Source organism: Clinocottus analis, unplaced genomic scaffold (assembly GCF_023055335.1).
Source record: "Clinocottus analis isolate CAN_PGR_092001 unplaced genomic scaffold, fCliAna1.0.p SCAF_7, whole genome shotgun sequence".
NCBI lineage: Eukaryota > Metazoa > Chordata > Actinopteri > Perciformes > Cottidae > Clinocottus > Clinocottus analis.
The window spans coordinates 4,728,670-4,752,654 of NW_027176229.1; the positions used below are offsets into that span (position 1 = coordinate 4,728,670).

General features: G+C 39.1%; 1 protein-coding gene across 1 annotated transcript; it reads left to right on the plus strand.

Annotated features, from left to right (window-relative positions):
- Positions 1 to 1,504: 1,504 nt before the first annotated feature.
- On the plus strand, positions 1,505 to 6,448 carry fam151b (family with sequence similarity 151 member B). Its single transcript, XM_068604369.1, has 5 exons — positions 1,505 to 1,774; positions 2,725 to 2,884; positions 2,961 to 3,175; positions 5,090 to 5,225; positions 5,689 to 6,448. Exons 1-5 carry the CDS (start codon positions 1,654 to 1,656, stop codon positions 5,798 to 5,800), a joined length of 744 nt encoding a protein of 247 aa, XP_068460470.1. The 5' UTR covers positions 1,505 to 1,653; the 3' UTR covers positions 5,801 to 6,448.
- The last annotated feature ends 17,537 nt before the right edge of the window (positions 6,449 to 23,985 follow it).

Here is a 23,985-nt window from a genome sequence, read left to right on the forward strand (position 1 = left end):
TCTATGCAGTGACAGATGCAGAAGAGTTCAGCTTTGGGAATGTCTTGTAGAAAGGGCCCATCTCTCCTCGGCCGGACAATAATGCTGCTGGTCTTGGTGCACGCCATGAAAGCAGATGTCCATTTGACAAACATGCAGTACATCTATAGTTGTGTAATATGGCAGATAATAGTTTTTGTCAAGGCAAAAAGATGATTATGACTCTGACTCGTCTGGTCCCTCCTCTAAAATGAGAAATCTGGATATCTGTACACTAAACAAGTATACAGATATCATTTGAAGAACATATGTTCTGGCCACACAACCTTTGAGAATGAAGCAGTAGTTTTGAGGGCGACCAAAATAACATTGGGCGCATGAAGTGTGTGTGAAGTGGTGCAGCAATGTTATATAGGTTCAAATGTAAAGTATAGTAATTTTATTAGCAGTGCTAACAAAACATAAACATTCAGGTTATCCAACATCTCTGTTATCTTTTCAGGTGCATGCTCATTATACAAAGCAACAATACTCACGTTGGGTACATGATGTCATCATCTTATGGCCACACAGCTTAAAAGGTGCTTTCAAAACAGATCTGTTTTAGTGTGGACTAGTGCAACAGATGTCATGTGACCAGAATGAACAAACGTTTTCCGCTGTGTGTGTGTGTGAAATTCGTAGACATATACTGTAAGGTGCCTCCCTGGTTGAATTGTCTGTGGCTCCACTTCAGGTACATTAGGTTTTATTTTATTTAAGGTTATTTCATTGTTTGTATTTTGAGATATTTTATGTTGATCTTGGCTAAAGATACAATTTATTTTGGTGGTTGTATCATTAGTTTCAATCAGTCACGTCAGGCTGATAATTCCTGATTGCCAGGTTTGATATGACATCATTTCTATTGTCTCTGAAACATTTTGCATGATAAATATTCTGTTCAAAAGACACCGTAATCATATTGAATCATTTTACAGAATAATGACTTTGAAATCAGAAAATGTATAAATACAGATGCAAACAACGAACAAAACATGCAAATGAACACTGTATAAATGGAGACAGGACATAGTATACAGATGTTCCTGGGATAATAACTGAGTATTTACAGTATTTGTACACGTGTGCAGATACAACCTCAGCTAAAGTCTCCAGACCTGCAGAGACTGACGCCATGTCTCTTTTAGATAAAGAGACGTCCTTTCCTCTAAAGAGGAGAGAGGAAACAAGGAAAGAGTTTTTTTTTTAGAGTAAAAAACATATTTCCTTGTTTCCTCTCTCCTCGCATGGTTTCCTTTTTCCAAGGAAAGGACGCAAGTGAGGGAATCGTGGACGCAATTAAGAGACTATGGTTGTCCCATAGATTATTCCGGAGGGTGGCAGCAGTGCGTCGTAACGACGGCTGTAGAGCTGAAGAAGAAGAAGAAGAAGAAGAAGAAGAAGAAGAAGAAGAAGAAGAAGAGGAGGAGGAGGAGGAGGAGCAGGAGCAGGAAGAAGAAGGAGCAGGAAGAAGAAGAAGAAGAAGAAGAAGAAGAAGAAGAAGAAGAAGAAGAAGAAGAAGAAGAGGAGGATTCGCGTGGCTAACTGCGCAGTACTGCTTTAACGGTACTTAACGGTACTTGGAACGTCTGTCGTTGAACCGACTCACGACGCGGAGTGTTTCTCAGTGACATGTCTGAGCAGACGCTGGACTACTTCTCCCGTCAGAGGCGGATCATGGGGCGGGACGCTGCCGAGGTCACGTGGTCTCACGCCGTGAACAGCAGGAGCCGGCTGGCCGAGGCTCTGACAGGTGTGTATGAGTTATACTATACATACAATATAGTGTGCACATAGTACTGCTTACTTGTAGTATTGATGCTGAGTACTTGTAGTGTTGCACACTACACCAGATGGACTCACTGCTTCTACTGTCACCGTGTGCGCCACATTAACTGTTTTCTCAGCAATAATCAGAGTGATCCAGTATGAGGATTTGCTGCTTTTTTTAATTTATTTTTTTACAATTTTAAATTATTGTCAATCAAAATATTTGGGATTTTGGACTTTTTTTGCTTTTGACATTTTATCAACTAACAATGAACCAAGAAAGTAATCTGCCTAGACATGCTAAATACTAATAAAGTCACACCAGAACCCTAAAGAAGACATACTGCACTTTCTCTAACACACACACACACACACACACACACACACACACACTGCCCTGTAGTGTCACAATGTCTTAGGTTCCGTCCTGACTTGTTTAACACGTCTAGTTTGTTTCACACAATAATCATAATGTAAAAAAGAAGAAATGAATCTGCAGATGAATCAATAATTGGGGATTGTATTGTTTTGGCTGATGAGGTAATCCTCAGTCCATCTTGAGCCGCAAACAAATGACTCCTTTAAGCTGAGGTGCTTTCTCTATTATGTTTGATTTCAACATCAAATATTACCTACAAACATCCAGCAGTACAGATAGTAGACTATTGCAGTCAATACAGCAATTAAACCAAATTAACTTAATATTATACCGAAGCACTTGTTGCTCCCTGCACATATTATACATCTCTACGTCTTTTAACAGCCTCCATAATCAGCCTCTGAGAATATGAACAAAACACTAACATTAGAACCTTGATGAATGAAAGATGCTGAACTTGATTCAGACTGAAATGAACAATGATCACAGTGATGAACAGCGAGAGATTCAGATCCAGTGTGTAACCAGCCGTAACCACCAGCTTTCCCCCTTAGGCCCCAATCATATGATGGAGGCCGACGTAATAATCAGAGGTCGTGACCCCAGGGAGCCGATCATGGGACATCCGCCTGACACAGACGGGGATATCACACTGAAAGAGTGGCTGGAGGGAGTGAAAGATCACGACAAGGGAATAAAGCTAGATTTCAAGAGGTGAGAGGCGGCTTCTGTCCGGTAGATGCAGCGTGTGGTTGTGTGTCTAGCCAACACTGCGCCGTGCTCCCTGCAGCCAGGAGGCGCTGTCTCAGTCTGTCGTCCAGCTGGAGGAGGCGTGTCGGCTGGACCGTCCCGTGTGGATCAATGCAGATATCCTCTCTGGTCCTGGGGGACAGGCCAGGCCTCTGGAGCCCCAGGCCTTCCTCTCCTCGGTGAAGACTCTTCCTCCTCACACCGTGCTCTCTCTTGGCTGGACTACAGGATGGACTGCTGGGACAGACAATGCAGGTGAGTACCCTTCAGTACTGCTCGCTGTGTTTACGTGGGGGCTTTGTTTCTGACCATTGTAGAAGTTTAAAACCTGCGTCTGAGGATTCATTCTGAGAGAAGTTTAATTCAGTTGTAGAGAACACAACACACTGTCCACTATAAACACACAAAGCAACAGCTACTCGTCGGTACTGAATGCATATTTTTGGGGCTAATACCAGTATCAGTATTTAAAAAGACCAAAATACCTGATGACAATATACTGTGATATAATAGTTCATGTTTATCATGTTTTGGTAGCATTACATAAAGTGTGATATAGAATTGTTCTTACCCCTCTTCTCTGCCGTCGTTCCTCTTTGGTAGCCTTAGGGTCTAAGTGTAATTTTATGAAAAGATTATTTGCTGTTTAAGTCTAACATTTGTGTTGTGGTAACAGATAAACAATTAGCTTAGATGACAACAATTCCTGCATCATCATGATAATGGCCACTAATTGTTCTGACGTGATGGCGATATGCACATCTTTAGTTTTATATGGATGTATATGTTTATTATATCCTTATGTTTTCACACACATATTCTATCTAACAGCCCTATACTCTACTCAAGACACCTGGGTCTTTATTTCAAGAGTCAAAGCTACGCTTACCTGTACAAAGCAAGAGCCGAGAAGTGAAAAGAGTTAATATTCAGTCAGCTATCAAAAGAAAGGTGAATTAAAAACACTACGGATATACAAAGCATAGATGTAACAGCCTATCAAGGAGCGACATAAAGAAAGAAACCCTCTGCCTTTACAGTCTGTACACATAACATCCCTGTCCCAGGACCTCACATCGGATCAGGGAAAAACTCCCCAAATGAAGATAGTAAAAACCCTTTCGCAGGGAAAAAAGGGGAGAAACCTCCAGGAGAGCAACAGAAGAGGATCCCTCTCCCCGGAAAGACAGAAGCAACAGATGACATGTGACCAGAATGAGCAACGTAACAGAGGGCAGGACAGCTCCAGACAGCCACGGTCCATGGAAACTTGAGGCGAGGAAGCACAGAGGCTCCCGGAAAGGAGTAGAGTTAGTAATGTGCATTGAAGAGACAATAATTTATCCAGAAGGAGAGAAAGAAGAGGGGAAAGGAGAAGAGCGATGAGAGAAAGAAAAGAAGAAAGGAGATCAGTGTATCCTAAGATGTCATCCAGCAGTCTAGGCCTATAGCAGCATATCTAGAGGCTGGAGCAGGGCTAACCTGAGCCAGCCCGAACTATAAGTGCTGATAAAGAGGAAAGTCTTAAGTCCACTCTTAAATGAAGCGACCGTGTCTGCCCCCCGAACTGAAAGTGGAAGCTTATTCCATAGTAAAAGGAGCTTGATAACTGAAGGCTCTAGCCCCCAACCTACTTTTTAAAACTCAAGGAACCACAAGTAACCCTGCATTCAGTGAATGCAACTCTCTCGTGGGGTAGTATGGCACTATGAGCTCCTTAAGCATCCATGCAGTCCACATTCGTGAGACAGCGATTGGAGGAATGCACAAGCTCGCCTGAAATGATCGCTAACTTAAAAAAGGTTTCTGGCTTGGGGATCTATTGCTATAGCTGAAGGCAGGTAGAAAAGATGGATTATTATGCTCTTACCTCAACACATCCCGTTGAGTCAGTTCCATGTCACAGAAACTCCCCTATGACCGTCTGAAGGAATGCATCTCACTGGGCTCTTAATATTAAGATTCAGGTTCAAGCAAAGACACAAAATGTCTCCAGCTTCACTGAACTTACCGTAGGTGTTTCATTAAGGACAGATGCATCTAACTCATCTAACCACGTGTCCACCAGAACAACTCTAGTTTCCTTGGAAGCTGAAGGTAAGCAAAACAACATAGATAATGTTAGAAGGATGCTGGCATACTGATGGGTTTTGTTTGAATGTGTTTCAGGTTACAGCTGGGACATGGTGCGTGTGATGGAGGAGATATGTAGACCCCTTCAACATCCAGTCACCTTCCCAGTGCGGGCAGCTCTCCTGGCCCAGTCCTTCTCCCAGCTCTCATGGCTGCTCCAGCAGTCAGACAGGTGATTATTACACATCAGACCTGGTAATAGAAAGCCCTGTACAGAGGGAGCGGGTCCTAAACTACCTGTGTGTCTTCTTCATGGAGAGAAGTCTGTATGTCTGTTTAATCTGATGGACAGGTGGTACCTGCATGGTAGCTCCTCCCATCAGTGTGCGAATGGGTGAATGTGTAGTGTGAAAGCACGTTCAGTGGTCAGATGACTAGAAAAGATAAATACAAGTACAGTTTATTGTACAAGTAAATTTAGCATTCACACTACTGGAAAGCACACAAACGCTTTTGAGTTGACAGCGGTGTGTTATGTGAGTGTGTGAATGAGAGCTCCAGTAAAGCGCGCATGAAAAATGCTTTGAACAGCAGATTATCTCTTGAATGAATAATTATTTTCTTATATGTAACATATATGTTAACACCTTTTGAGCTATTCATTAAATGCTTATTCTTGCCCATGTTCTACACAGGTACACTCTAACAGTGTGGACCGCCCAGAATGACAAGTTAACACTACAGGACTTACTGCCCTACAAAGAAGAATTCCACATCAGTAGGATCTACTATGACCTACTGGGTTAGGGTTGGTCTATTTTCAGTATCCATACTTTACGTTGGGGAGTCCTACAGGACTGCGGTTCATCACAAACTGTGAAGCTCTGACTCACCACTGGGAGTTTTACTCTCTGGTTGGATGGCCTGCTTTGGCCACCCGGAGGCTCTGTCATTGGTACACCTTCATTTATAAGGAAATCCTTGATCTGCTCCTAAACTACTTGTGTGTCTTCTTCATGGAGAGAAGTCTGTATGTCTGTTTTCGGACAATATTCTTTGCGTTCTCAGGGCTTATTTATGCTCACTGTCCCAAATGCCAGAACGGAAATGGGAAAAAAGGGCTTTTGTGTACTCATGCCTCCTCATTTTGGAATATGTTGCAGAATGTTTTTAAGCTCAAAGAACTGAAACCACTGACCACTTTTACATCTAGAATGAAGGAAATAGAGGAAGGTTCCCTAAAATGTCTATGTTTCTTAAATGAACTCTGGTCCATCATTGTCTCTTAGTTTTTAGCTTCTTTTAACTTGTCTTCTATGTTTTCTGTCTGTAACTGTGTTTTTTGTGCTGCTGCCTGTCTTGGCCAGGTCTCCCTTGAAAAAGAGATTTTTAATCTCAACGGGACTCTCCTGGTTAAATAAAGGTTTAAATTAAAAACACTTTTAAAAAAAACAACTTCTGGAGCGTTTATTACTAGTAAGAGGCCAGGTACTCAGATGCAACCTGCTCTTATAGGCACTAGTGTTGGAAGAACTGTTGAAGCAGGTCCAATATTATTATTATTATTATTATTATTATTATTATTATTATTATTATTATTATTATTATTGTTGTTGTTATTAATAAGGTCCAATATTATTCATCATGAATAGTCAAACAAAATCCTGCAAATGGTAAGAGAACATTGAAACATGAAGACGTGTATACAGGTTTTGTTCTGAACAGTCATGAACTGACTATGGCCTAATCATTTGTGTTTTAATTGTTTTTTGTTTGACAAATTGTGTCAAATTGACTTATTTATTTGTTTGTCTCAACCACTTTAATGAATTTAATGAATAAATACATTTAAATCATGAAATGTTGAATGAAATCATGTTGAATTTAAATTCAATCTTTTGTCATCTAAAGGGTTAATTGTACAGTTTTCTTTGTAGCTGGATGCTTGTACAAATCATGCAAATCATGCTGACCACTATTGACTGGCCGTGTGATGCAGCCCACTGTCAGTAGTGGAAAGTTAACCGAGGTACTGAGCTGTGGCCTTATTGCGAGGGCTACAAGGGGAACGGGGAGCAATTGTTTGTTGTAAATAAAATCCCATTAGAGTCAAAATGACCCACGTACGAGTCAACGTCTCCCCAACCCTTATGTTTTTCGAAAAGCAGAGCTTTAATACTCCGTTATCAAACCCATTTAAAGGTTCAACGTGTGCACAGTGGAGCACTGGAGAAACAAACATACCAGATTAGGAGGAAACTAAATTCTTAATTGGGGCATTGGTGTTTATTATTTTACTGTTTGACTTGGAAGAGGAAATGCAAACAGCAGTCAATTAATGAAACCGTTAAAGCATTTCAGAGAGATAAATAATGCTCCTGGGCCTCAACACTTTAAGCCCGAGCTGTTTTTTTTTGTTGCAAAAATTGCAAGAAATCAAACTAAAATGAGTTCAACTCTGAAACCACAAGGAAATGCTACTATTATAAAACGATTACATCTGGACAAAGGTTTGTCCACATGTGTAGATATCATTATATATGTTACTGGTTAAGAGTAAATGAAGAAAAGCACTTTCAGGATGATTATCTCTTTGGTTTAAAACTGGCTATATAGTTCACTAGTAGATCACTAATGGTGTTCAATGCATCCAATTATAATATGGTAGATCAAATCAAGTATTCTGATTGGTTGAGAGTGAGTCACGGGGGGTAGTTTATTCAGACAATAAAGTACTGTACAGCCTGTTTACATTAACCAGCGTTCCATATCAGTGCGCACTCAAAATAACAGGTAGATTTAAATTGCGCGACCGTTAGTTGTCATTTTCAGCTTGACATTTACCAAACGTGTAGCGGGGGTTTCTCTTGAGCCTATACTTTCATAATAATAAAACAACAACACGCAGCTCCGCAGGTAAGACAAGACGTACACAATATAATAGCTTACACATGTTTCGTGTAAACATTGATATTTTGGCTGGAATTACTTTTGATGAGAATGTCAGCGGCGAATAATGTGTTTGTGGTCCCTGTTCCTGCACGTTGATACGGCTGACGATCAGGAGAGCAGACTAGTTAACGCTCTGAGAGACTAGTTAACGCTCTGAGAGACTAGTTAACGGTCTGAGAGCAGACTAGTTAACGCTCTGAGAGACTAGTTAACGCTCTGGGATACTAGTTAACGGTCTGAGAGTGGACTAGTTAACGCTCTGGGAGACTAGTTAACGCTATGAGAGACTAGTTAACGGTCTGAGAGCAGAGTAGTTAACGCTATGAGAGACTAGTTAACGGTCTGAGAGCAGAGTAGTTAACGCTATTAGAGACTAGTTAACGCTCTGATAGCTGACTAATTAGCGGGGAGCAAGCGCGTAAAACAGGAAACGAAGACGAGGAACGAAAAGGGTTTGATCACAAACTAGAAAGAGCATTTCCTGCTGAAAATGCGTTGGAATGCAAAAAGCTGAAGCTTATAGCTGAAATATTTGAAAGAAATAGCTGAATATAGCTGAACATAGTGGAATATAGCTTAAATTAGCTAAATATAGCTAAATATATTTGAAAATGAAAGAATAGCTGAATATATGTAAAAACAGCTGAATATATTAATATAGCTGAAAATTGCGGAATAGATGAATATATAAATAAATAGCAAATCATTACTGAAAATATAGAAAAGGCAAAATACCTGCTGAAAAATGTTACAGTTCGAAGTCATTTCATTGAACTGTTGAAAATCCTTGTCGTTTAAATGTATAATTGGAAAAGTTGAAAGGAAAACTGCATCATCTAAATCAGGGGTGTCAAACATACGACCCGGCCCGCCACAGTGTCCAGTCCAACAGAAGAAAAAAAAAAGTTTTTTTGAAAAATTATAACCTGTCATAGGTGGGTTTTGAACCACTGACCCTTTGCTCCTAAGGCGGAGTTGCTAACCACTGATCTACAGGTGCAGTTGGTGAGAGACCTGATATTACTGAGTGTCTACAAAACCATCCGTCAAACCTCAACGTGAACGTCAGTGACGCTGTTAATCCTGACGTTTATAACCAAAGTGACCTGCACACACGCGCGCGCACACACACACACGAACGTGCACGCGACCATAATAACACGTTCACGCGCGAGCACGGCCGTTCATGTGCGCGACCCGTTCGCGTGTGCGGCCGCTTACGTGCCTGCTGCCTGTAGATGCACAGACCAAAGGGCTGCTGCTGGGGACGGACCGGCTCTCCCATTCAGTCGGACCTCAACACGTCTTATCTGTTGGATTCCTATCGACCGCAGTTTACGGCAGAAGACAAGATTTCCAACGTTTTGAGCTATAAATTATGTCCAAAGAGTATACGGTTTGGAGTAGAGAGCAAGTTTAAAATATGTGTATCGCCAAGTGCCCTCGCTCTGGAGTCTGACGTCACCGCTGTGAGCTGCCCAACACACAATAATGAGAAAGGCAGAAAAGGTGCGGAAAAACTATAAAACGAAAACGCCGACAGTTAAAACAATATAGGATATATCGAAAAGATGAGTAATACAATAACAGCAAAAACGTTTTGTCAACATTTTAAAGGTGGAATGGTGTCTCTAGCTGGAGGCATGACAGAGCCTTTCCCTTTTGAAGTTGAAGAGTTGAAAGCGGATTTGAAGATGTTCTTCATTGGAAACCATTCATTTTTTTTTGATAAAAAGCTGAATAATTTTAAAATTTGAGAAAATATGAAAAATGTAAAAGCGTAGATTAATAGCTAAAGGTTTTGTCAACATTTGGAATTTTAAATATTGTCTCAAGCTCAATGTATGAAGAAACTGTAAACGTTTGAAGTTGAAGAGGATTTGAAGATTTCCCCATTGGGTCCCATTATAAAAAAAATCATAAAAAGCTTAATAATTCAAAGATTTGAAAAGTCAGAAATATGAAAGGTCTTAGCCATCGTGTCCTTAGGTAACTGAATATTTTTATAATTGAACTTTTTTCTGTAGCTGAAAATATGAAAGAGTTGAAGAGGTCCAAAATACGGATGGAAGAAATAGAATAATAACTAGAAAGAGCATTTCCTGCTGAAAATGCGTTGGAATGCAAAAAGCTGAAGCTTATAGCTGAAATATTTGAAAGAAATAGCTGAATATAGCTGAACATAGTGGAATATAGCTTAAATTAGCTAAATATAGCTAAATATATTTGAAAATGAAAAAATAGCTGAATATATGTAAAAATAGCTGAATATATTAATATAGCTGAAAATAGCGGAATAGATGAATATATAAATAAATTGCAAATCATTATTGAAAATATAGAAAAGGCAAAATACCTGCTAAAATTTTACAGTTCAAAGTCATTTAATTGAACTGTTGAAAATTCTTGTCGTTTAAATGTATCATTGGAAAAGTTGAAAGGAAAACTGCATCATCTAAATCAGGGGTGTCAAACATACGACCCGGCCCGCCACAGTGTCCAGTCCAACAGAAGAAAAAAAAAAGTTTTTTTGAAAAATTAAAATCTGTCACAGGTGGGGTTTGAACCACTGACCCTTTGCTCCTAAGGCGGAGTTGCTAACCACTGATCTACAGGTGCAGGTGGTGAGAGACCAGATATTACTGAGTGTCTACAAAACCATCCGTCAAACCTCAGAACGTGAACGTCAGTGACGCTGTTCATCCTGACGTCTATAACCAAAGTGACCTGCACACACGCGCGCGCGCACACACACACGAACGTGCACGCGACCATAATAACACGTTCACGCGCGAGCACGGCCGTTCATGTGCGCGACCCGTTCGCGTGTGCGGCCGCTTACGTGCCTGCTGCCTGTAGATGCACAGACCAAAGGGCTGCTGCTGGGGACGGACCGGCTCTCCCATTCAGTCGGACCTCAACACGTCTTATCTGTTGGATTCCTATCGACCGCAGTTTACGGCAGAAGACAAGATTTCCAACGTTTTGAGCTATAAATTATGTCCAAAGAGTATACGGTTTGGAGTAGAGAGCAAGTTTAAAATATGTGTATCGCCAAGTGCCCTCGCTCTGGAGTCTGACGTCACCGCTGTGAGCTGCCCAACACACAATAATGAGAAAGGCAGAAAAGGTGCGGAAAAAACATAAAACGAAAACGCCTACAGTTAAAACACTATAGGAGATATCAAAAAAGATGAGTAATACAATAACAGCTAAACGTTTTGTCAACATTTTAAAGGTGGAATGGTGTCTCTAGCTGGAGGCATGACAGAGCCTTTCCCTTTTTGAAGTTGAAGAGTTGAAAGCGGATTTGAAGATGTTCTTCATTGGAAACCATTCATTTTTTTTTTATAAAAAGCTGAATAATTTTGAAAATTGAGAAAATATGAAAAATGTAAAAGCGTAGATTAATAGCTAAAGGTTTTGTCAACATGTGAAATTTTAAATATTGTCTCAAGCTCAACGTATGAAGAAACTGTAAACGTTTGAAGTTGGAGATGATTTGAAGATTTCCCCATTGGGTCCCATTATAAAAAAAATCATAAAAAGCTTAATAATTTGGAAATTTGAAAAGTCAGAAATATGAAAAGTCATAGCCATCGTCTCCTTAACTAGCTGAATATTTGAATAATTGAACTTTTTTCTGTAACTGGAAATATGAAGGACTAGTTACGGTCCAAAATACGGATGGAAGAAATAGAAGAAGAAACAGTTTAATAAAGATTTGAAGAACAATAGTTGGAATGCTTGCAGCATTCCAACTAACTAGAAAGAGCATTTCCTGCTGAAAATGCGTTGGAATGCAAAAGGCTGAAGCTTATAGCTGAAATATTTGAAGGAAATAGCTGAATATAGCGGAACATAGTGGAATATAGCTTAAATTAGCTAAATATAGCTAAATATATTTGAAAATGAAAGAATAGCTGAATATATGTAAAAATAGCTGAATATATTAATATAGCTGAAAATAGCGGAATAGATGAATATATAAATAAATAGCAAATCATTATTGAAAATATAGAAAAGGCAAAATACCTACTGAAACATTTTACAGTTCAAAGTCATTTAATTGAACTGTTGAAAATTCTTGTCGTTTAAATTTATAATTGGAAAAGTTGAAAGGAAAACTGCATCATCTAAATCAGGGGTGTCAAACATACGACCCGGCCCGCCACAGTGTCCAGTCCAACAGAAGAAAAAAAAAAGTTTTTTTGAAAAATTAAAATCTGTCATAGGTGGGGTTTGAACCACTGACCCTTTGCTCCTAAGGCGGAGTTGCTAACCACTGACCTACAGGTGCAGTTGGTGAGAGACCTGATATTATTGAGTGTCTACAAAACCATCCGTCAAACCTCAACGTGAACGTCAGTGACGCTGTTAATCCTGACGTTTATAACCAAAGTGACCTGCACACACGCGCGCGCACACACACACACGAACGTGCACGCGACCATAATAACACGTTCACGCGCGAGCACGGCCGTTCATGTGCGCCACCCGTTCGCGTGTGCGGCCGCTTACGTGCCTGCTGCCTGTAGATGCACAGACCAAAGGGCTGCTGCTGGGGACGGACCGGCTCTCCCATTCAGTCGGACCTCAACACGTCTTATCTGTTGGATTCCTATCGACCGCAGTTTACGGCAGAAGACAAGATTTCCAACGTTTTGAGCTATAAATTATGTCCAAAGAGTATACGGTTTGGAGTAGAGAGCAAGTTTAAAATATGTGTATCGCCAAGTGCCCTCGCTCTGGAGTATTACGTCACTGCTCTGAGCTGCCCAACACACAATAATGAGAAAGGCAGAAAAGGTGCGGAAAAACTATAAAACGAAAACGCCGACAGTTAAAACAATATAGGATATATCGAAAAGATGAGTAATACAATAACAGCAAAAACGTTTTGTCAACATTTTAAAGGTGGAATGGTGTCTCTAGCTGGAGGCATGACAGAGCCTTTCCCTTTTGAAGTTGAAGAGTTGAAAGCGGATTTGAAGATGTTCTTCATTGGAAACCATTCATTTTTTTTTTATAAAAAGCTGAATAATTTTAAAATTTGAGAAAATATGAAAAATGTAAAAGCGTAGATTAATAGCTAAAGGTTTTGTCAACATTTGGAATTTTAAATATTGTCTCAAGCTCAATGTATGAAGAAACTGTAAACGTTTGAAGTTGAAGATGATTTGAAGATTTCCCCATTGGGTCCCATTATAAAAAAAATCATAAAAAGCTTAATAATTCAAAGATTTGAAAAGTCAGAAATATGAAAGGTCTTAGCCATCGTGTCCTTAGGTAACTGAATATTTTTATAATTGAACTTTTTTCTGTAGCTGAAAATATGAAAGAGTTGAAGAGGTCCAAAATACGGATGGAAGAAATAGAATAATAATAATAAAAAGTTTAATAAAGATTTGAAGAACAATAGTTGGAATGCTTGCAGCATTCCAACTAATAATAAGTTTAATAAAGATTTGAAGAACAATAGTTGGAATGCTTGCAGCATTCCAACTAACTAGGAAGAGCATTTCCTGCTGAAAATGCGTTGGAATGCAAAAAAGCTGAAGCATAAAGCTGAAATATTTGAAAGAAATTGCTAAATATAGCTGAACATAGTGAAATATAGTTGAATAAAGCTTAAAAAAGCTGAATATATTTGAAAATTAAATGTATAATTGGAAAAGTTGAAAGGAAAACTGCATCATCTAAATCAGGGGTGTCAAACATACGACCCAGCCCGCCCGGGTGTCCAGTCCAAGAGAAGAAAAAAAAAAGCTTTTTTTAAAAAAAGAAATTAAAGTCAGCCATAGGTGGGGTTTGAACCACTGACCCTTTGCTTCTAAGACGGAGTTGCTAACCACTGATCTACAGGCGCAGTTGGTCATACGCCTGATATTATTGGCTTGCCGTGTGTCTACAAAACCATCTATTAAACCTCAGAAAGTGAACGTCAGTGACGCTGTTAATCCTGACGTCTGTAACTGAAGTGACTTGCACACACGCGCGCGCACACACACGCGAACGTGCACGCGACCATAATAACACTTTAGCGCTGCCGTTCGCGCGGCCGTTTCACGTTAGTGAGCGTTCACTTATGCTGCCGTTCACGTGCGTGCACGGCCGTTTACGTGCGCGACCGTTCACGCACGTGCACGTGCGCACCCGTTCGCGTGTGGGGTCGTTCAAGTGCCTTCAGCCTGCAGATGCACAGACTAAAAGGCTCCTGTTAAAGAGTTGAAAGCGGATTTGAAGATGTTCTTCATTGGAAACCATTCATTTTTAATTTGATAAAAAGCTGAATAATTTTAAAATTTGAGAAGATATGAAAAATGTAAAAGCGTAGATTAATAGCTGAGGGTTTTGTCAACATTTGAAATTTTAAATATCGTCTCAAGCTCAACATATGAAGAAACTGTAAACGTTTGAAGTTGAAGATGATTTGAAGATTTCCCCATTGGGTCCCATTATAAAAAAAAATCATAAAAAGCTTAATAATTTGGAAATTTGAAAAGTAAGAAATATGAAAAGGCATAGCTATCGTGTCCTTAAGTAGCTGAATATTTGAATAATTGAACTTTTTTCTGTAGCTGAAAATATGAAGGAGTTTAAGAGGTCCAAAATACGGATGGAAGAAATAGAATAATAATAAAAATAATAAGTTTAACTAGAAAGAGCATTTCCTGCTGAAAATGCGTTGGAATGCAAAAAGCTGAAGCTTATAGCTGAAATATTTGAAAGAAATAGCTGAATATAGCGGAACATAGTGGAATATAGCTTAAATTAGCTAAATATAGCTAAATATATTTGAAAATGAAAGAATAGCTGAATATATGTAAAAATAGCTGAATATATTAATATAGCTGAAAATAGCGGAATAGATGAATATATAAATAAATAGCAAATCATTATTGAAAATATAGAAAAGGCAAAATACCTACTGAAACATTTTACAGTTCGAAGTCATTTAATTGAACTGTTGAAAATTCTTGTCGTTTAAATTTATAATTGGAAAAGTTGAAAGGAAAACTGCATCATCTAAATCAGGGGTGTCAAACATACGACCCGGCCCGCCACAGTGTCCAGTCCAACAGAAGAAAAAAAAAAGTTTTTTTGAAAAATTAAAATCTGTCATAGGTGGGGTTTGAACCACTGACCCTTTGCTCCTAAGGCGGAGTTGCTAACCACTGATCTACAGGTGCAGTTGGTGAGAGACCTGATATTACTGAGTGTCTACAAAACCATCCGTCAAACCTCAACGTGAACGTCAGTGACGCTGTTAATCCTGACGTTTATAACCAAAGTGACCTGCACACACGCGCGCGCACACACACACACGAACGTGCACGCGACCATAATAACACGTTCACGCGCGAGCACGGCCGTTCATGTGCGCGACCCGTTCGCGTGTGCGGCCGCTTACGTGCCTGCTGCCTGTAGATGCACAGACCAAAGGGCTGCTGCTGGGGACGGACCGGCTCTCCCATTCAGTCGGACCTCAACACGTCTTATCTGTTGGATTCCTATCGACCGCAGTTTACGGCAGAAGACAAGATTTCCAACGTTTTGAGCTATAAATTATGTCCAAAGAGTATACGGTTTGGAGTAGAGAGCAAGTTTAAAATATGTGTATCGCCAAGTGCCCTCGCTCTGGAGTCTGACGTCACCGCTGTGAGCTGCCCAACACACAATAATGAGAAAGGCAGAAAAGGTGCGGAAAAACTATAAAACGAAAACGCCGACAGTTAAAACAATATAGGATATATCGAAAAGATGAGTAATACAATAACAGCAAAAACGTTTTGTCAACATTTTAAAGGTGGAATGGTGTCTCTAGCTGGAGGCATGACAGAGCCTTTCCCTTTTGAAGTTGAAGAGTTGAAAGCGGATTTGAAGATGTTCTTCATTGGAAACCATTCATTTTTTTTTGATAAAAAGCTGAATAATTTTAAAATTTGAGAAAATATGAAAAATGTAAAAGCGTAGATTAATAGCTAAAGGTTTTGTCAACATTTGGAATTTTAAATATTGTCTCAAGCTCAATGTATGAAGAAACTGTAAACGTTTGAAGTTGAAGAGGATTTGAAGATTTCCCCATTGGGTCCCATTATAAAAAAAATCATAAAAAGCTTAATAATTCAAAGATTTGAAAAGTCAGAAATATGAAAGGTCTTAGCCATCGTGTCCTTAGGTAACTGAATATTTTTATAATTGAACTTTTTTCTGTAGCTGAAAATATGAAAGAGTTGAAGAGGTCCAAAATACGGATGGAAGAAATAGAATAATAACTAGAAAGAGCATTTCCTGCTGAAAATGCGTTGGAATGCAAAAAGCTGAAGCTTATAGCTGAAATATTTGAAGGAAATAGCTGAATATAGCTGAACATAGTGGAATATAGCTTAAATTAGCTAAATATAGCTAAATATATTTGAAAATGAAAGAATAGCTGAATATATGTAAAAACAGCTGAATATATTAATGCAGCTGAAAATTGCGGAATAGATGAATATATAAATAAATAGCAAATCATTACTGAAAATATAGAAAAGGCAAAATACCTGCTGAAAAATGTTACAGTTCAACATCATTTAATTGAACTGTTGAAAATCCTTGTCGTTTAAATGTATCATTGGAAAAGTTGAAAGGAAAACTGCATCATCTAAATCAGAGGTGTCAAACATACGACCCGGCCCGCCACAGTGTCCAGTCCAACAGAAGAAAAAAAAAAGTTGTTTTTTTTAATATTGAAGTCTGCCATAAGTGGGGTTTGAACCACTGACCCTTTGCTTCTAAGACGGAGATGCTAACCACTGATCCACAGGCGCAGTTGGTGAGAGACCTGATATTATTGAGTGTCTACAAAACCATCTGTCAAACCTCAGAACGTGAACGTCAGTGACGCTGTTAATCCTGACGTCTATAACCAAAGTGACCTGCACACACGCGCGCACACACACGAACGTGCACGCGACCATAATAACACGTTAACGCGGCCGTTCGCGCGCACACGGCCGTGCACGCGCGCGGCCGTTGAGGCGCGGGCGCACCCGTTGGCGAGCGTTTACACGCGCGGCCGTTTCACGTTAGTGGGCGTTTACGTGTGCTGCCGTTCACGCGCGAGCACGGCCGTTCATGTGCGCGACCCGTTCGCGTGTGCGGCCGCTTACGTGCCTGCTGCCTGCAGATGCACAGACCAAAGGGCTGCTGCTGGGGACGGACCGGCTCTCCCATTCAGTCGGACCTCAACACGTCTTATCTGTTGGATTCCTATCGACCGCAGTTTACGGCAGAAGACAAGATTTCCAACGTTTTGAGCTATAAATTATGTCCAAAGAGTATACGGTTTGGAGTAGAGAGCAAGTTTAAAATATGTGTATCGCCAAGTGCCCTCGCTCTGGAGTCTGACGTCACCGCTGTGAGCTGCCCAACACACAATAATGAGAAAGGCAGAAAAGGTGCGGAAAAACTATAAAACGAAAACGCCGACAGTTAAAACAATATAGGATATATCAAAAAAGATGAGTAATACAATAACAGCTAAACGTTTTGTCAACATTTTAAAGGTGGAATGGTGTCTCTAGCTGGAGGCATGACAGAGCCTTTACCTTTTGAAGTTGAAGAGTTGAAAGCGGATTTGAAGATGTTCTTCATTGGAAACCATTCATTTTTTTTTTATAAAAAGCTGAATAATTTTAAAATTTGAGTAAATATGAAAAATGTAAAAGCGTAGATTAATAGCTAAAGGTTTTGTCAACATGTGAAATTTTAAATATTGTCTCAAGCTCAACGTATGAAGAAACTGTAAACGTTTGAAGTTGAAGATGATTTGAAAATTTCCCCATTGGGTCCCATTATAAAAAAAATCATAAAAAGCTTAATAATTCAAAGATTTGAAAAGTCTGAAATATGAAAAGTCTTAGCCATCGTGTCCTTAGGTAACTGAATATTTTTATAATTGAACTTTTTTCTGTAGCTGAAAATATGAAAGAGTTGAAGAGGTCCAAAATACGGATGGAAGAAATAGAATAATAATAAAAAGTTTAATAAAGATTTGAAGAACAATAGTTGGAATGCTTGCAGCATTCCAACTAACTAGAAAGAGCATTTCCTGCTGAAAATGCGTTGGAATGCAAAAAGCTGAAGCTTATAGCTGAAATATTTGAAAGAAATAGCTGAATATAGCTGAACATAGTGGAATATAGCTTAAATTAGCTAAATATAGCTAAATATATTTGAAAATGAAAGAATAGCTGAATATATGTAAAAATAGCGGAATATATTAATATAGCTGAAAATAGCGGAATAGATGAATATATAAATAAATAGCAAATCATTATTGAAAATATAGAAAAGGCAAAATACCTGCTGAAAAATTTTACAGTTCAAAGTCATTTCATTGAACTGTTGAAAATCCTTGTTGTTTAAATGTACAATTGGAAAAGTTGAAAGGAAAACTGCATCATCTAAATCAGGTGTCAAACATACGACCTGGCCCGCCACAGTGTCAAGTCCAACAAAAGAAAAAAAAAAGTTTTTGGGAAAAATTTTAGTGTGCCACAGGTGGGATTTGAACCACTGACCCTTTGCTTCTTAGACAGAGTTGCTAACCACTGATCCACAGGCGAAGTTGGTGAGACAGCTGATATTATTGACTGTCTACAAAACCATCTGTCAAACCTCAGAAGGTGAACGTCAGTGACGCTGTTAATCCTGACGTCTATAACCAAAGTGACCTGCACACACGCGCGCACATACACACGCACACACACGAACGTGCACGCGACCATAATAACAAGTTAGCGCGGCCGTTCGCGCGCGCGCACGGCCGTTCACGCGCGGCCGTTAAGGCTCGGGCGCATCCGTTTACACGCGCGGCCGTTTCACGTTAGTGTGCTGCCGTTCACGCGCGTGCACGACCGTTTATGTGCGCACCCGTTCACGCGCGTGCACGTGCGCACCCGTTCGCGTGTGCGGCCGCTTACGTGCCTGCTGCCTGTAGATGCACAGACCAAAGGGCTGCTGCTGGGGACGGACCGGCTCTCCCATTCAGTCGGACCTCAACACGTCTTATCTGTTGGATTCCTATCGACCGCAGTTTACGGCAGAAGACAAGATTTCCAACGTTTTGAGCTATAAATTATGTCCAAAGAGTATACGGTTTCGAGTAGAGAGCAAGTTTAAAATATGTGTATCGCCAAGTGCCCTCGCTCTGGAGTCTGACGTCACCGCTGTGAGCTGCCCAACACACAATAATGAGAAAGGCAGAAAAGGTGCGGAAAAAACATAAAACGAAAACGCCTACAGTTAAAACACTATAGGAGATATCAAAAAAGATGAGTAATACAATAACAGCTAAACGTTTTGTCAACATTTTAAAGGTGGAATGGTGTCTCTAGCTGGAGGCATGACAGAGCCTTTCCCTTTTTGAAGTTGAAGAGTTGAAAGCGGATTTGAAGATGTTCTTCATTGGAAACCATTCATTTTTTTTTTATAAAAAGCTGAATAATTTTGAAAATTGAGAAAATATGAAAAATGTAAAAGCGTAGATTAATAGCTAAAGGTTTTGTCAACATGTGAAATTTTAAATATTGTCTCAAGCTCAACGTATGAAGAAACTGTAAACGTTTGAAGTTGGAGATGATTTGAAGATTTCCCCATTGGGTCCCATTATAAAAAAAATCATAAAAAGCTTAATAATTTGGAAATTTGAAAAGTCAGAAATATGAAAAGTCATAGCCATCGTCTCCTTAACTAGCTGAATATTTGAATAATTGAACTTTTTTCTGTAACTGGAAATATGAAGGACTAGTTACGGTCCAAAATACGGATGGAAGAAATAGAAGAAGAAACAGTTTAATAAAGATTTGAAGAACAATAGTTGGAATGCTTGCAGCATTCCAACTAACTAGAAAGAGCATTTCCTGCTGAAAATGCGTTGGAATGCAAAAAGCTGAAGCTTATAGCTGAAATATTTGAAAGAAATAGCTGAATATAGCGGAACATAGTGGAATATAGCTTAAATTAGCTAAATATAGCTAAATATATTTGAAAATGAAAGAATAGCTGAATATATGTAAAAATAGCTGAATATATTAATATAGCTGAAAATAGCGGAATAGATGAATATATAAATAAATAGCAAATCATTATTGAAAATATAGAAAAGGCAAAATACCTACTGAAACATTTTACAGTTCAAAGTCATTTAATTGAACTGTTGAAAATTCTTGTCGTTTAAATTTATAATTGGAAAAGTTGAAAGGAAAACTGCATCATCTAAATCAGGGGTGTCAAACATACGACCCGGCCCGCCACAGTGTCCAGTCCAACAGAAGAAAAAAAAAAGTTTTTTTGAAAAATTAAAATCTGTCATAGGTGGGGTTTGAACCACTGACCCTTTGCTCCTAAGGCGGAGTTGCTAACCACTGATCTACAGGTGCAGTTGGTGAGAGACCTGATATTACTGAGTGTCTACAAAACCATCCGTCAAACCTCAACGTGAACGTCAGTGACGCTGTTAATCCTGACGTTTATAACCAAAGTGACCTGCACACACGCGCGCGCACACACACACACACACACACGAACGTGCACGCGACCATAATAACACGTTCACGCGCGAGCACGGCCGTTCATGTGCGCCACCCGTTCGCGTGTGCGGCCGCTTACGTGCCTGCTGCCTGTAGATGCACAGACCAAAGGGCTGCTGCTGGGGACGGACCGGCTCTCCCATTCAGTCGGACCTCAACACGTCTTATCTGTTGGATTCCTATCGACCGCAGTTTACGGCAGAAGACAAGATTTCCAACGTTTTGAGCTATAAATTATGTCCAAAGAGTATACGGTTTGGAGTAGAGAGCAAGTTTAAAATATGTGTATCGCCAAGTGCCCTCGCTCTGGAGTATTACGTCACTGCTCTGAGCTGCCCAACACACAATAATGAGAAAGGCAGAAAAGGTGCGGAAAAACTATAAAACGAAAACGCCGACAGTTAAAACAATATAGGATATATCGAAAAGATGAGTAATACAATAACAGCAAAAACGTTTTGTCAACATTTTAAAGGTGGAATGGTGTCTCTAGTTGAAGGCATGACAGAGCCTTTCCCTTTTGAAGTTGAAGAGTTGAAAGCGGATTTGAAGATGTTCTTCATTGGAAACCATTCATTTTTTTTTTATAAAAAGCTGAATAATTTTAAAATTTGAGAAAATATGAAAAATGTAAAAGCGTAGATTAATAGCTAAAGGTTTTGTCAACATTTGGAATTTTAAATATTGTCTCAAGCTCAATGTATGAAGAAACTGTAAACGTTTGAAGTTGAAGATGATTTGAAGATTTCCCCATTGGGTCCCATTATAAAAAAAATCATAAAAAGCTTAATAATTCAAAGATTTGAAAAGTCAGAAATATGAAAGGTCTTAGCCATCGTGTCCTTAGGTAACTGAATATTTTTATAATTGAACTTTTTTCTGTAGCTGAAAATATGAAAGAGTTGAAGAGGTCCAAAATACGGATGGAAGAAATAGAATAATAATAATAAAAAGTTTAATAAAGATTTGAAGAACAATAGTTGGAATGCTTGCAGCATTCCAACTAATAATAAGTTTAATAAAGATTTGAAGAACAATAGTTGGAATGCTTGTAGCATTCCAACTAATAAAGATTTGAAGAACAATAGTTGGAATGCTTGCAGCATTCCAACTAATAATAAGTTTAATAAAGATTTGAAGAACAATAGTTGGAATGCTTGCAGCATTCCAACTAAATAGCGCTGATTTCCAGTGAAAGATAATCACCGTCGGCAATTTCCCGAGTGAGACAAGTTCTCTAAACATCATGGAGGAGGGGAAATAAGGGAGAAAAGACGGACAGAGGCAGCGAGAGCACTTATTTTCATCGGTGGCTGGGTGTCATCCTCCACCCTGCTTTCAACCGGTCTGGTCAGTCAGGTAGTCAGTTTTATAGTCCTGTATGTGTTTGGCGTTGCTATGCAAAACACATTGAAGGTCAGAGGTCACCACAATAGGTTGGGCCTGTAAAAGACCTGAGACACTTTCTAAGAACAGACCTCCAGGGCCCTCTGCTGGCCAGAGCTACTGGGATCCAGAAAATCACCAGAGGTCAAACGACGAGTAGATTTGAGTTTGAAGGAGACGTGCTTGTCAAAGATGTCTCAATCCTTAGTTGAGTGGCGCTCACCCCTCACATGTCATCTATAGACCTGTAATGACATAAGGGTTTCTTCATCTGGTCTCTTTTCTCTCGAGGTGTTTCTGAAAGATGTTTTATGGCTTGTACGCTCTCTTTAATGTCAATGTTAGGATACAAACTGCTTTAATTATGCAAATAAGATGCTAATCTCCAAATATCATGCTACAGTTGTACTTGTATTGAGGCACAACAACAGATGGTTATTATACAGATGTGTAAGCGTACAGCTGGTCATATCTAAATGTTTGATTATTTAATGTTCTCTGTATTTATACAGTCAAAGTGATGATTTCAGGATATTTTATTGAAAAACATTTATCTGAAATGCACAAAAACAAAATGCTCCTAAAACTTCAAAACAAAATATTACAAATATAAAACAAATGAACAGTAAATAAAATACTGTTCATTTTCAGGAATTTGTTGATTTGATAAAACAATCTTTAGATTCAACACTTTAAGATTAAATATTGTCTTTATTTTTAACTGGTTGTATAATTGTTTTTCATGAATTATATTCTTTGTAATTTGTCACATGAATATTTGTTTATGTTACTGATCATGTAAAAACTACAGAAATCATGATAAACACGATGAAGAAGCTTTGAAAGAATTACAAACTGAATCAAAACACATTAATATTGTTATGATCATACTGTTAACCTGTGAATGAATTGTTCACATTGTATGTATTTTATATTCTTAGACTTTATATTTACACTCTTCACACTTTGTATTAAAACTATTAAACATCAATTTCCCTCAGAATGAATAAAGTTGATCTTGAAATAAAACACAATTAAAACATTTCTTCAAACAAAATAAAACAAGGAATCCTAAACTAAAAAAAATCATCAGAAGATTAAAATATATCATAAAACAAGAAGCTGATCACCAGAAAACTTCACAACTTTTATCTTTAAAGCTTTTAGAAGATGATGTCATCCAGTTCAAACTTATTTTCTTAATGCTGCAGATTAAAACAATATTTCATGTTTTACAATAAATTGCATGAAAACAATAAAAAATAAAGAAAAACATTTTGCATTACATGAAAGAAACACAACTGTAAACAAAGTATTTGCTTTAGTGGATTCACTAAATGTGAGATTGAGTTGTGATGAAACACAAGATGCTGATTTAGTGATTATTGAATAATCATTTGTTTCTGTGTGAAAGTTGATGATCTGATGACGTGATGCAGTTTGAGTTTCACATCTATTTGTTCCTGTTATAACTGTTGATGGTATTGATTACATCAATGAGATCTTGACACACAGTGAAGTCTAAACAAACACAAACATGTCTGACCATCACAGAGAAACATCAGTTTCACACATTTTGATATCAGCAGTTTTAGCATCACCAGCCTTTCCAATACTGAAACAGGGGAAGAGTTTCTCAGTGAAAGTGTCTCTGTGAGTGTAGATGGGAGTCATGTCTTCAGGGTCGTAGAAGGACACCTCCCCCCTGTCATAGTCCAGCTGGACTCTGATCCTCTGGAGACTCTTCTTCACTCTGACAGTCTGACCAACTCCATCAGTGAAGTAGCTGTGATGTGGGTTTTCAACTTGTTTCTCATCACACTGACAAGCGGCACTGTCGATGAGGAGAAAGTGGAAACACGTTGAAGGTCAGAGGTCACCACAGTAGGTTGGGCCTGTAAAAGACCTGAGACACTTTCTAAGAACAGACCTCCAGGGCCCTCTGCTGGCCAGAGCTGCAAGTAGCACGTTGACTCCTGTTGGGTCCATGTTGTGTGAACGCTCTGCAGCTGTGACTTCATGAAGCCTGCAGGTGTGTTTCTGATGGACACTGTGGTGTTGGAGAGCAGAGCG